The sequence below is a fragment of the Desmodus rotundus genome, chromosome 5 (assembly GCF_022682495.2).
Source record: "Desmodus rotundus isolate HL8 chromosome 5, HLdesRot8A.1, whole genome shotgun sequence".
Classification (NCBI taxonomy): domain Eukaryota; kingdom Metazoa; phylum Chordata; class Mammalia; order Chiroptera; family Phyllostomidae; genus Desmodus; species Desmodus rotundus.
The window spans coordinates 144,569,589-144,584,139 of record NC_071391.1 but is presented as its reverse complement, the minus strand read 5'-3'; the positions used below and the strand labels follow the sequence as shown (position 1 = coordinate 144,584,139).

General features: G+C 50.1%; 1 protein-coding gene across 7 annotated transcripts in view; it reads right to left on the bottom strand.

The window, feature by feature from the left end:
• The window catches only part of ADD2 (adducin 2), a 102,820-nt gene that overhangs the window by 13,213 nt on the left and 75,056 nt on the right, over positions 1 to 14,551 (bottom strand). For all 7 annotated transcript variants that reach the window (XM_045189349.3, XM_024552674.3, XM_045189348.3 and 4 more), the window contains exons 7-12: positions 12,307 to 12,456; positions 10,771 to 10,914; positions 8,752 to 8,850; positions 4,051 to 4,227; positions 2,312 to 2,569; positions 1,355 to 1,474 (exon numbers count right to left, since the gene is read on the bottom strand). In XM_045189349.3, coding sequence (XP_045045284.1) covers positions 1,355 to 1,474; positions 2,312 to 2,569; positions 4,051 to 4,227; positions 8,752 to 8,850; positions 10,771 to 10,914; positions 12,307 to 12,456 — 948 coding nt within the window. The remainder of the gene's footprint in view (positions 1 to 1,354; positions 1,475 to 2,311; positions 2,570 to 4,050; positions 4,228 to 8,751; positions 8,851 to 10,770; positions 10,915 to 12,306; positions 12,457 to 14,551) is intronic.

The window sequence follows — 14,551 nt, the reverse complement described above, 5'->3', positions numbered from 1 at the left end:
AGACATATGAAAAGATGCTCAGCATCACTAGCCATCAGAGAGATGCAAATTAAAACCACAATGAGGTACCATCTCACACAGGTCAGAGTGGCCAACATAAACAAATCCACAAACAAATGTTGGAGACGATGCAGAGAAAAGGGAACCCTAGTGCACTGTTGGTGGGAACGCAGACTGGTGAGGCCACTGTGGAAAACAGTATGGAATTTTCTCAGAAAACTAAAAGTGGAACTGCCCTTTGACCCAGCAATTCCGCTGCTGGGATTATACCCTAAGAACCCTGAAACACCCATCCAAAAGAACCTATGCACCCCAATGTTCATAGCAGCACAATTTACAATAGCCAAGTACTGGAAACAACCTAAGTGCCCATCAGCAAATGAGTGGATCAAAAAATTATGGTACATTTACACAATGGAATTCTACGCAGCAGAGAGAAAGAAGGAGCTTATACCCTTTGCAATGGCATGGATGGAACTGGAGAGCATTATGCTAAGTGAAATAAGCCAGGTGGTGAGGGACAAATACCATATGATCTCACCTTTAACTGGAACATAATCAACAAAAGAAAAAAGCAAACAAAATATAACCAGAGACATTGAAATTAAGAACATTGTAACAATAGCCACAGGGGAGTGGGGAGGGGATAGTGGGGAGAGGGGTCTATAGGAGCTACTATAAAGGACACAAGGACAAAATCAAAGGGGAGGGTAGAGGTGGGGGAGGGAGGTGGGACTGGCTGGGGTGGGGTGGAGGGAAGGGGAGAAAATGCAGACCATTGTAACTGAATAAAAATAAATTAATTAATTAAAAAAAATACAGACTCCTGAGGCCATCCCAAACCTACTGAATCTTAATCTTGTGGGGCAGGTAACCCAGAAATCTGCATTTTAAACAAGCACTGCGGAGGGTCCTTGGACCACACAGTGAAACAAAGTTCTGTGAGTCTATCTGGCCAGCTGGAGGCGGTCTGCTACAACCTGGGGTTTTTAAGGTGACATTAGAAATAGAAGTGAACTGTAAAGCAAAGGTAGAAAAATAAATATAAAGGATTTTGAAATCTTGGTCAAAAGGATAATAGTATAAATAGCATAAAATTCATAAAAACTCAACTTGTGGGCAGGTCTCCTAGACACGTCTAATGGCCACAGCACCTGTATGTGTAAGAGGGCCCATCGGGCATCGCAAGTCCAGCACTCAGCACAGAGCCGGAGCAGAGCCAGGAGACAGTGCCGTCTTTCCCGTCTTTCCCACAGGAGGTATCAGAGGTGTCGGTGAGTCAGGCACATCCTGCCCCTGCCCCCCACCACCCTTGAGGGAAAAGAGAGAGCGAGACAACGAGTTACCACCCTACCTTGTTCCTCATGTCCAGCACTTCTTGGGGGTCGGTATAGAGAGGCACAAATTGGTTTGGGTTTTCGATCCGTATTGGCATGCCACTGCTGGATTTCTCCACCTCATCAGCCTTCATCCACTGAACACACACAAGGCCGGGGGTAAGGCGAGGGAGTAAGGCCCATGCATCCTCCCCCGTGGTCTGCCCCATGCCACCGGGGCCCACCGGCCTACGTGGAGGTCAGTAAGCCTTATGCATACATGTTGTCTCCCCTCTGTGATGTCCGTCTCCCAGAGGAGGATGGGCAACCAACGGCCCAGCTGCCAAAGAAGGCCCCAGGCCAACAGCCATAAAGGACACTTAAGAGTAGGAGTCAGAATCGTGGTAACCAGCACTGACAGGCAGGCAGCCGCCTGAGCCTACGTATGAGATGACTCCATGTTAATTTGCAGGGCTTCTTTCTTTTTTTTTTTTATGAAGAGCTATTCTATTTGGCTGTCAGCTACTTTAATGTTAATGAAAAATCAAATTAAGTGCCAGAGGGTGTATGTGGTGGGGAGGACGATGTAGTAGAAATGAGTATCCCACCCACCTCCTGGGCCTGCATCAGAAGTGCAGTTCCAATGTTGGATACCCATCCTTGAACTTGCCAGAATTCCCCTCTAGGTGTGGGAGCAAGAAGCAAAAATCAATTGCTCCTCCCTTTCAGGCTGCAGGGTGTGATCTGGTCCAGCCATCCCCTGGACCCGAAAACTCAGTGCAGATGTGCAAGAAACGGGTGATCCGAGGCTCCATAGGCACGAATAGCTGCTCCCAGACGCCTGACAGGAAGCCGTGAAGGGGGCTTGTGCTAACACATGCCCAGAGCAGGCTTGTTCTGTCCCCCTATTTTAAAGCTGCTTAGCCCATGAACATAACTAAGCACTCCCCCCCAACCCTCGTCTCCCCCAGCAGGAGACCCCTCTGCCCGCTTACGGTGGTCTTGGGCCGGGGGCTGCCCATGCTCCTCTGGACCTCATCGGCCACGTTGACCCGCAGGTAGGTGTTGGGCGTGTTGAGCCAGCGGGTCTTCTCCTTTTGCTGCTTCTGGGCATGCTGCCGCAGGGTGGGTGCCGGGGCACCGTCCTCCTCAAACACAAAGGCTGTGACTGTGGCTGGAATCTCCACCTCGCTTTTGTGTTTGGTTTTCTCTTGAACAAAGGGGTAGCGGTATGTGTAGCCTGTTCTGTAACCCTAAGGAGGACAAAAAGAGAACCACTTAATGTGGGGGAAAGGGTCCGTATGCACCTGCGCGCCAACCACACCCCCACCCAAGCACTTCACCCCCTTCTATCCAATGACGCAGTTTAAACCTAAGTCTCCACAGTGCAACCTAGACCTTGCTGCTTCCCTGGTGTGTTTTGGAATTGTTCCTTTCTTGGTGCCCAAACTCCTCCCTCCTTCCACCCCAACAAGCCCTCTGAGCAGGGCTGAGAAAATTCCTGGAACCTTGTGAACCCCACAGAGCTCCTTACCTAAACAGAGCTCCAACTGTTCGTCTGGTGCAGTGGTTCTCAGCCCCGGCTGCACATTACAGCCACGTGGGAACTTTAAAAATGCTGATGCCCGGCCCTGGCCAGTGTGGCTCAGTTGGTCGGAGCATCATCCCATAAACCAAAAGGTTTGGGGTTCAATTTCTGGTCAGGGTACATACCTAGGTTGTAGGTTTAGTCCTTGGTGGGTGTGTGGGTGAGAGGCAACCAATTGATGTCTCTCTCACACATCGACATTTCTCCCCGTCTCTCCCTCCCTTCCCCTCTCTCTAAAATCAATAAGCATGTCCTCCAGTGAGGAGGACAAAGCTGACACCTGGAGACCTGCCCGTTTCATCAGAGGGGATGTGGTCTGGGCTACAGGGATTTTAAGCTTCCCAGCTGATCCAAACAGTCAGCCTTCCCTTCCTCAACTCCAGGGCGTAACTCTTTCCCTCTCAGAGCCCTAAGATCTGACTCACGAACATTCCTGTCTCCTAAGCAAGACCATGTCCCACAGAGGCAGAGCTCCTTGCTGCTCAGTGAGAACAAACTCGGGAATCTTAGCAGCTGGCGGAGCGATTCTTAGCTCTGCCCTGTCTTTTCTAATTCTGTTTCGCTCTTTTTTGGGTAGCTAGTAAAATTGGATGTCTTAAATTTCATCTAAAGCCCACTTGGATCTCTTCCTTTGTAAATTGTTGGTCTCTCCGTTCACTTTTCTGCTGAGATGGTTTTCACGTTGATTTGTGGTATCTCTTTGCAGGCTGGGACTGTCACAGGGGTTGCACACGTCTCGCCCCCCAGTTTGTCTTTCAGCTTTGAGTTTTAATGTAACCGCACCTGTCAGCACCTGTCATCATGACTGCAGACCTTCCCGCCGTGCTCGACAAGGTCTGCCCCTGCACACGGGCATCAGAAGTATTGGTCTCCATCTTTTAACAGTGGTACAAGTTTATTTTTTATGTTTTGATATTTTTAACCTCACCCGAAAACATTGATTTCTAGAGAGAGGGGGAGGGAGGGAGAGAGCAGGGAGAGAAACACCAATCAGTTGCCTCTCGTCTGTGCCCTGATGCACAGTGAGGTTTTAATGTTGTAACCGTGATGTTGGCAATTCTGATGCCACTCTAGTGCTTCATACTGACTGGTCCAGGGGCTAAGCCTCAACAGACTGGCTTCAAAGGACAATGGCAGGAGACTCACCAGGTTGTCCAGCATCCTCATGAGGGCCTCAAATTCGTGTTCCCCCAGCCGGCTCTTCTGCATGGGCCCGAAGGTGCTCCCGGCCCACTGCACGGAACCCACCTCGTGGGGCCGGTGCTTCTCCTGCTCTAGGAGGATGAGGTTCTCCACTCCCCCAGCGCTGGACAGAGCGGACACCTGAGGCAAAGAGCAGAGAGCCCCCACCTTGGGTGTGCACATGTGCGTGTGTCACACACACATCTGTGCACTTACCTAAGTTCACGGGTATAATGGAGAGTGGGGACAAGGGAGGGTTAGAAACAGAGAAGGGCTGGAAATTCGAGCTGTATTGGGCTCTTTCCTCCCAGAGGGAAAGCTCCTCCACCCCCAAATTTGTTGGGCACGCACCTATTCAGGGACAGAGCTATCAGCAGTTTCCTTTTTAATGTCACTTCTTAGAGACAAGAGAGGACAAAGCAAGTGTTCAACCTTAAGAATAAAACAATGCAGAGAACTGAAAGTTACCTGGGTTCAGACTGTGACTATTTCTGGGAAGGTGGGAGAATAGGGTTGCAAGGGGTCTAAAGTCTTGTCTGCAATATTTTATTTCTTAAGAGGAATAGATCTGATGCAAAAAGGCTGTTAATATTTGTTAAATCTGAGTGGTGGGTAGCAGGTATTTACTATTATATTATTCTCTCCATTTTTCTGTGTATTTGAAATATCTCCTACTTAAAAAACGTCACTTGAGAGAAATAGGCTGGCTTCTAGGCCAGTGAAATATGAGCTCAGCCCAATGGGCTAGATTAACAGATCTAAAGGAAGCACGCATCTTCCACGGTGGGACCTGTCAGTCAAGGAAACCCGGGAGGAGACAGGTGAAATGCTGACGGAGCACAGCCAGGCACTGTGTGGGGCGGCAGCTTTCACCAAGGGACTGAGAGTGTGTGTCGTGCTGGCGGGTCTCCATGAGGAGGCACAGGTGGTCGCAGGCAACAGACTTTGAGCATTAGGGCGAGAGGCGTGTGTATACAGCAGGCGATTTTAGAGTGATCCTAAAAACATTCAGCAATCTAATTCCCTTATTTTCTAATTCCACGCTCATCTAATAGTACATCCTCTGTACTCCTCATACCTGGAGTTCAGGTATGAGTTACCTCCTCACTCGGATATAATTGGTCATGATTTGGCTTCCTGGGCAAGTTCAGCTGTGGAAAGGAGCTGAGCCAGGATCTGTGTGGAGCACCAAGGCACAAGCATTCTAATTAGTGTTTGACGGCCCCGGTCAGCCTGCTCCTTACAGGGGAATGGCCCTATTACATAAGCCTTCAGGTTTCGGTTTTTGTGACAGTTGATTTTTACTGAAAATGAAAGGATGTAATACTTTAGCTTGCTGACAAACACAGGTCTGTGATTCCATGAGGATCCCGGACACACCCTAGAGCGTGTTAAATTCACCAGTGTAACGAATGGCCCCTCTGAGACTTCTGGGAGGTCAGCCAGGCCACCTTCCCAAGGTGACCCCATCACCCTGTGAACAGGAGGAAACTGGAACTCTAACTGTCCACACTCTTTTTATCCAAGACACGTGTCTGATGGAAGGCTCTATTTTTAACTTAAAAAGATGACGCCACACGTTGGCAAATATAAAGACCTCAGGGATCATTTATTCCATCCTCCCACCAGCAGTAGGAGTCCTTGTCTCATTTCCCCAGGAGGTGACGAGCTCCATGCTGGGCGAGGCAGCCTACTGTACTGCTAGCTGAGTGTTCGAGGGTCCCAGTGAGTGGACAGAGATTTCAGGGAGTCGAAATCTATTGGTCCCAGTTCTATGCTCCAGTGCCAGGTTTTCTAACCCTGAAGTCCCTCGGGCCTAGCTGAGGGACACATGAAACTGAACGCATGAGGCCGAACACATGAAATGCACCTTCAGAGGTGGTGAATTCTACCTGGCTGATCAATGTGCCTAGCTCATCCTGGACCCCCATCTTGCCCAGGCAGATCTTTAGCCTGTGACCTGAAACCCTGAAGAGAGGTCCTGGCCTGTCGCCTGAACTTTCCCACCAACCCTTACTGCCCCGAGAGGCAGTACAATGCAGTATAGTGTTTAAGAATCCAGACTCAACACCAGGCTGCCTGGGTTCGAATCCTGGCTCCGCCACTTACTTACTGTGTAACTTTGGGCAGTGCTTTACCCTGTCTGTGCCTCAGTTTTATCATCTGTAAAATGAAAATAGTACTGCCTACCACACGAGGATTATTGAAGGTAATATTTGTAAAGCTCTTAGAATAGCTCCTGGTGCGTGTGGAATGCTATATAAATATTTATGACAAATAAATTATAAGGTTTTACCACCTTATAATTTATTTAAGGAAGGTTGAGAAGCAAATATCCTTTGGATACTGGTCACTCATGGAGGAGAAGGGAACTGCCCACATCCTTGCAAGAGCTGCCTCCTCCCACCTCCCTCTTCCTCCATCGGTTTCCATGGCAATGGGTAGCAGATGGAAAACTGCCTGAGCTTCTTCCCATCTGCCTGTAAGCAGAGCAGAGAGCTACCTCTCTCAGCTGGGGGTGACCCAGTTTCCTGGAACCCCAAACTGATGGGGAGCAAAGAGAACACTGTCCCAAGAGAACAAAATAGGCTTTTAGCCTTGAGTCACTAAAATGACCACAGTCACATTTGCTTGTTTGCCAGAGTCACTGAGGGAGAAAACTAGACCCATGATGGAAAGAGAATTTCAATGCTCACCATACAGCCAGATGCTGTTGGGATCCCAACAGCATCTGCAAACCGCCAGTACCTGTGATCTTCCATGGCTTAAACCTCTGGTGTAACCTTGCCAGGTTTCCTTCCATACCTTCCAGCTTCATTTCCCCTTCTAGAAGCTCCACCAGCTCAAAGAAGCCCCTGGAGCTTTTCTGGGGGTTATCTGCCTTCATCGCCTGATGCACTATAAGCAGCTCACATCAAACCAGTCTTGACTGAAAAGAAAGTGACAGCTGGCAGAGCCAAGAGAAGCAGCTGTCTGGCTGTTAGCTCTGCCCTTTCTCTGTGTTTGCTACATGGACATCCTGCCTTTGGTTGAATTGCACACTGCCCACTTCTGAGGATCTGGAGCCTGGGAGAGACACACTTCACCAGGGGGGTTACATGGGCATCTCTCTCCATTCATTCTTAGGGCCGTGCTGTCTTTGCAAAGAGACAAGAACTATTTCTCGTGGGAACCTCTTCTTCAGAAGAAAGACAGGAAACTCTAAAAGAGCTCAGATCTGGGGTAGGGAAAGTGGGCATATCAGAGGCTCTGCCATGTTCTGATGCCAGTCAGGGGTCAGTGCTCAGGGCCAGCATTGCTGTTTAGGGAGCACAGAGGCCATGATGTCAGGAAGGCATTGCTTTGGTCCTATTTCACTTTCTCCTATTCTGACCATTGCGGGGTTTACCGACCCCCACCCCCACCAAGGGTGGGGTAGGAGGACAGATTCATACCACTTTCTCTAACACCTCTTCATTACTGTTTTAACAACTATTCTCTCAACACATTCCTTTAAAAAACCATTGAGAAAGGAACCACTTGTAGAGACTTCACTAGTGATGCTTCTGGAATATAATCCCCTTCCCTGGTACTCCCAAGAGAAAGGCCTTCTTCCTGGGGTGCTGCTCTGCCCAGACCAGCCAGGAACGGGCAGACGGAGCTGACTCATCTGAAGCAGCTGGACCCTCCTCTGTCCCCCGAGTCCCAAAAATACCAACAGCAGCACCTCTCCTTTGTCTGAAAGGCTGCCCTCACAAGGACTCAACAGGCCCCACACCTGTAGCTGAGGAAACTGAGGCTCACAGAGGACCAGTCCCTGACTCAGGGGCACCCAGCCCAGAGCTGGGGAGGATGGAGCCCAGTCAGCTGTGCTGGGCCCCTACACACCCATCCCATCTCGCCACACTGAAAGGAGCATGTCCTTGGTTTATCTGACACCACCGACCTGATAAAGCTGTAGGATTTGTGTCTGACTTCTTATTCTTCTTCACCAACTCCTCTAGAGGTCCCACAACCACAGATACTCTACCTCCCCTCTACTGCATCGCTCAGTGGCTAGGCGAACTTCATGATGGGCTCCCTGCACATCACCTTGGGGTGCCCTGGTGTTTACCTGCCATGTCAGCACTCCACCTTGCCTGCCCTTCGCTCTTTCTGGACTTGATCATGTTCATAGTCTTTGCAAACTAGCCCCCTTGAAGGAAGGAAGGAAGGAAGGAAGGAAGGAAGGAAGGAAGGAAGGAAGGAAGGAAGGAAGGAAGGAAGGGAGGGAGGGAGGGAGGGAGGGAGGGAGGGAGGGAGGGAGGGAGGAAACCTATAGTGTGGTGTCTATAGGCCATACCCAGGTGTAACAGGCGTACCCCAGGCAATACGTGAGCATGGCGAGAACAGTTTCTCCTGCTGTCCAACCGATGAGCCCAGACAGCTCCCCATTCCAGCACTGACCCCCTAGAGGTGGGAGTTGGTTGTTAGACAATGGTGATATGCTTTTAAACTACACAAGTGCTTCTAAGTGTGAAACTTTAGATGAGTAGGTGGTACCAAGGAAGAGAAATAGGCCCAGGCTTTTAGATGTTAGGCTTACAGGCCTCCCTGAGTCACAGCTAAGGGGGTGCGGAGGGGGTGGCCTTTGCCTGCAGGCCACTGTCAGAGCCACTCCCCAGAGTCCCCAGGGAACTTGCTTACCTGTACCTCACATGCAGCCTGCAGGTGGAAGATCTTATAAAACGCCTCCTCCACAGTGTCACCAAGAGCAACCACGCCATGGTTTCTTAGCACCAGGATCTGTGGAGGAGCAAGAAGCCAATTAAAACTTTAAGCCTTCCAAACTTCAGTTAGGAGGGAGAGGTTTTCCATACCCAACCTGGAGCACCCTCCCCACCAGAAGGAACTCCTTATTCCTTCTCTGTACACAAACCCCCCAGTGTACCTCACATGTAAAATTACATGATTTTAACAACCCTAGAAATAGGAAAAAAGTATTAAAAAGCAGTTTTAATACTTTATACAAACAAAATATTTTGGTGAATTTCTTTGGGCAATGCCTGGGTCTTTAGGCCTTGGAGATCTTAGAAGTCTGAAAAACTAGTGTTTGTGTTAAAGGAAATGAAATTATTTGATGTCCAGTATGAGTACCCAACTTCAAAAGCAACTTCTTGCCCCTGTGAGTTAGTCAACCTGGGAGACAAAACCCAAGGGGGTGGCTCTCTAAGAGGTGACTCTGCAGAAACAGGTGGGGAACCTGCGTCCCTGAAGGCGAGTCACGTGACCTCTCTGGGCACTGGCCTTCCTCTGCGTACTCAGTGAGGTCCCGGTGGCCTAAGGCCCAACAGTTCTGTGAACGAGGTCACAGTGACCGTCTAATCTAGCCCACTGGTTTTACACTCCAGGATATAGAAACCTTAAGAAATGAAGAGTTTCCCACTATTTAGGGACAGAATGGGAACTAGAACCCAGGTTGTCTCCCTGTTGATGTGATGTTTCTGGCTCAGCCAGGGGATAGCAGATAAAAGGAGGGAAAACCCGGAAAAGAAGTTATCCCAAGGGCTTGACTCCCCACGGTCCAGATGCCAAAAACTCCTGGTTGGTTGTGTCCCCAAGAACTTGCTGAAACTGGCTGGTGCTCATGTGGGAGCTGGGATGTGGGTCCACGTATCGCATCTTTCCCTGCAGACCTGGGCTGAGGCCTAATCACCACATCCTCTCTGGCCCAAACCAGCCAGTTTTCCCTCTGCGTGCCAGAGACATGGAAAGAGACAGTGACTCTGTCCCACGAGAGATTTCACAGAAAACAAATGCCCCGTCTTTCAAACTCTTGTAACAGTTCACAGAGGCGAACATCTCATTTCTCCCTGGGCACTGCTCACGAGGCGTCAGAGAACGTTGGGAGAGTGGGGCTGGGGCTTCTCTTCCACATCAGAGGTGGGAAGACAGGGACTCTCAGATGGGAAACGACAGTGCTGCCTTTTGAGGACGGGGGCAGGCGTCCACCAACCCAGGTGTGGCTCCTAAGCCTCCTGTATGAAGCTGACCACCCCAATTATGCACTGTCATAAAATAAGACCTTAGATTTTAACCAGCCGATAATGAGATTCGGTTTTTCTCTGTCAAGTTAGGGAAAAAAGTGGTAACACTCAAGTTTGGGGAGGCCACAGAGAAACAGCATTCCCCTTTACTAGATGTTGCGGGGTGGGGAGAATAATTTGGCCATGGGACATAAGAATTTTAAATGTGCATCCATAGAAATTAACCCTAAGGAAATCATCTCAAGTGTATAGAGAGATTTAGGTGGAAGGATTTGCATCACAGTGCTGTTTATATCAAGAGACAATTTGGGAAAAAAGCCCTTCCAATGTCCAATCATAAAGGACTGTTCAAGTAAATGGTGGCACAGCCATTCATGCAATGAGATAAAATTTAATAATTTAAAATAGTGATGCAGAATATATTTAATAACATGCAAAGGTATTTACTGTATATTGCTAAGGGAAAAAAGGAGAATATATTTTATGATCCTACTTTTATAAATACATGTGAAAATATTTGGGGGTGTGTAGCAGAATCTCAAGGTAGTGTGACAGAGAATTTTATTTCATTATTTTTATTTACGATTTCTAAACATCATCCAATGAACACGTGTCACTTGTGATGTCGGCTTTTGACAATCCCTCCCTACAACATCTTCCCAGAACAGCTGAGCCAAACCTTGCAGGTGGGTCCAAGGCACTTCTGCAGGTTGATCCGGTCTGCTTCCTGCTCCATTTCGCCATTGAAGTCGTAATAGGCCATGTCCCCCACTAGCAGGGCGTTGTGGGAGACAGGCAGGAGGCCCCACTTCATGGCTGACACCTTCAGTGAGACAGAAGAACGGTTAGCACCTGCAGCTCCCAGCACCTTTCCCAGAGTGGCATGGTCACGTTCTACTCTGGGGATGGGTGTGGGGACCAAGCATGTGAGAGAGGCACTCCCCCTTGACTCTCTTTCACCTGGTTGGGGTCTTGCTTTCTGGCTGCTTCCACCACTGTCCTTCCGTCACAGTTTTCACAGCAGCCATGCCAACATATCACCTTCTAAAACTGCTGCAAAGAATGCACTGCAGAGAGCTATTGCTGCTGCCAGCCGCCTGCTGTGCTCTTGCCCTAGGACTCTGGGAAGAGGCGGGGGCGGTGAAGTTGGCAGCAGGCTGGGGTAGAGCAGGGCCTGGGGCCCCCTGGGGAGGGCTGGTGGAGGCCCTCAGCCTTGAGGACAGTGTACAACTCCTCACTACCAGGGAGGCCCATTATGAAACCCCATTTTACCAGCAATGAAGCAATCAATAAGGATACCTAGTGTAACCTTCATGGCCCATGCTCTGCCTTTTATTAAAAGCAAGGAGAGGGTTAGAAAAGCCTCTTGGCCCCCTTCACTCATTTCGCCCCATGAGTAAGCCCAGGCTCTGCACACTTGGCTCAAAGGCATCATCCACTATTGGTCCAAATTCTGCGAGGTCTCAGTGCTTATAATGCATGTGCTTTGCTGAGGAAACCACAGGCCAGTGACAAGTCTGCTCTGCCCCATAAGTGTGTGGCCTGGGGGGTGAATATGACGGGGTAAGGTGGAGAAGAGCAGAACTGGTTGTCTGCTGTCTTTCCAATTGACATTGCAGTGTCTTAGGTACATGTAGAGAAATTACCAGAGACCATGAGGGGACAACCTGCTCCTTGGGGAGGAAGGGTCTTTATTCTACTCTCTCCCAGACTTCCTTGCCCCCATCCCCAGGTCTCAGCCCACCTGGGCAATGAGAATTGGGCAAATCCAGGTTCCTAACATCTATCCAGACCTCTCCTCACCAGAGCTTGGGCTGAGAGTGAGGGGTGGGATGGCACCAGCCCTTGGCCCAACAGGCCCTCCCCAAGTGGGGAAACTGAGGAGGGGCCATCACCCAGGTAAGTGGTGCCAGTCTGTGTATGTGGCAGGGCGGGGGACTCGGTGGGACAGGCGTTCCACATCTCTACCTTCTCTTCCCAAACCAAGTCTTCTGTAGTTAGAGAAGTGGAGATGGCTAGGGTCCCCACATTGGGCATTCCTTCTCCTCACTTTGGCATGAGTTCCAGGAAATCTTCCCATAACGGTTTAAATAATGAGATCGCCACTGGCTTTGGGGTCTTACATCTTTGTTCGGAGGGAATCTCAGAGAAGCAGTAACATGGGGTTGCTGCGGGGCTCGGCGGGGGAAGTGCTGGCCGAGGAGCTGACACTCACCGCTGCTGTGGCCGGCGTGTGCAGGTGGATGACGCAGCGCACATCAGGCCTGGCTGCGTAGATGGCCGAGTGCAGAAAGAAGCCCGTGGTGTCCACAGGGAAGCAGCTGCTGCCCTTCTCCACCACCTCTCCCAGGATGTTCACCTTGATCTGGACCAGGGAAGAAGAGAGACTTGTGGCCGCTGGACACTGACTCCCCTCCCCAGAGGGGGGCCAGCACACGGCTACACACTGGTGTTCATTCATTCATCACACTCAGCGATGGCTGTGCTTGGTTGGGGTTGGGGGAGAAAGTGACCCAGACTCACTGAGTGCTCAGGCTAAGGGGGGACGCAGGGGTTCAATTCAGCATGAAAAATGCTACAGCAGAGTTTCCCAAACTTTAGTGTGCATAAGAACCACCTGGAGACCCTGCCAAATGCAGATGCTGATTCAGTAAGCCAAGGATGGGCCTGAGAGCCTGCACTGCTAACAAGTTCCCAAGGGACACCCAGGCTGCTGGTCCCCAGACCACACTCTGAGTAGCAAGGTGCTGGAATAGAGCCACTCATAGAATTCTCTAAAAGCAGATGGGAGGAGTCTTTAATCCTGGTAAAACACCTGTTTACCAATGACCCAAAAAGCTAGGTTTTAAAGGACAAGTAAAAAGTAGTCATTGGCATTATAACACACTTTTGACTCCAAGGGGCTAGTACATATAATGGCTAAAAATCACCCGCTCATGTGTGAGTGTGTGAGTGTGTGTGTGAGTGTGCATGCGTGCACAATTGCTGATGGCTCTGGCTGGCCTGGCCCACAGTGAGGCTCTAGTGTTCCCTGTGTAACATAAACAGTCTCATAGAGCATCACCATCAGAGAAGGTTGTGTTTGACTGTGACACAGCAAGACAAAAGACGGCTCCTTAACCATCTCTAAGCACAGACAAAAACAGCACTGCGCAAGCACAGAAATGACCAGTACGTCACTCTTGGCCCACAGGTGACCCTGGAGCTTCTCTATCGATAGCCACTCCAGCCCCACTCCATTCCCCTCACTGACCCCCGCCCTTCCCCCACCTTAAGAATCTGACAGTGTACTGGCCAAGGCAACACCTCCTTCTCAGAACACTCCCCAAATCACCCAACACAACCCAAATCCTGAAATGAGTGCCCTCCTAACATGCCCCATGGTCTCCAGGGTGTAATCACCCTGCCGCTGATAGTTAACCTAATTCACTGATAACAGGTATTCCCTGGCTTTATTAACAAGCTAGATTGTAGTTTCCAAAATCATGACAGCTTTGGCCCTAAAACTGTACCACCATGACATTCTGAATGCAGCTCACTGGGCAGTGACACAACTGCCCACCACCCCCATGCCAGAAGGCCCAGCAGGCAAGATAGCACCGAAGGGTCATGCTACTGACATGGCTTGTTTAAGTGGAAGCATCAAGTCCCCTCTTCCAAAGTTCTACTGCCAGCGAATTTTACAGAATGAACATGACTTCAAAGTGGCTGACCCCGGATGTGGCAGCAACTCTCCCACCTCAGGGACCTTAAGCCTGTGAGTGTCCAGTGCTGACCCCTGCTTTCCCTTCAGCCCAGTACCCCCACTCCCTCAGAGGAGTGGCCTGCTGGGTGTTCCCTCTCTGGGATGGCCTCTCTCTGATCCCGTGCAATCCTTGTCTCAGCCTTGGATGTGTGATCGGTTGTCATTTAAGATTCTCTACAGCCACTATCCCATATACTGCCTTTTTGTGCAAATGAGAGCAGTCCCCTCTTGCGGACAGCACAGGGGCATGGGGCTTGGTGGGCAGATGCTTCCACAGAGCAAATCTGAAAAACAAGCCCAGCACCAGAACATGCGTAGCACAGGTTGGTTTTCACACTCTCCCTCGCACCAGCCAGGCTCTCTTGTGCAGTGCACAAGCACACACGCCCTGATCATCTCATGCCCTTGACCCTCAAACCTGTATCTCTAAGTCATATCTCTTCTGAACCTAGGACAACCAAATGCCAACTGACTTCCTTTCTGAACATCCCACCAGTTCCTCAAACTCAGTCCCACACCCCCAACCCAAATGACTGCCAGGCACACTCAGGCTGCCGGCCCAGAATTTCCTCCTGGCTGACTATGGTCACCCCAACCAGGGGCGTGACATCAGTTGCCTCCACACAGTTGTCAGAGGGCACTTTCTACAACGGAAACCAGATTGCATCACCTGCCTGCTGACGGTGCTTCAGAGGTTTTGCATGTCCAGCAGAAT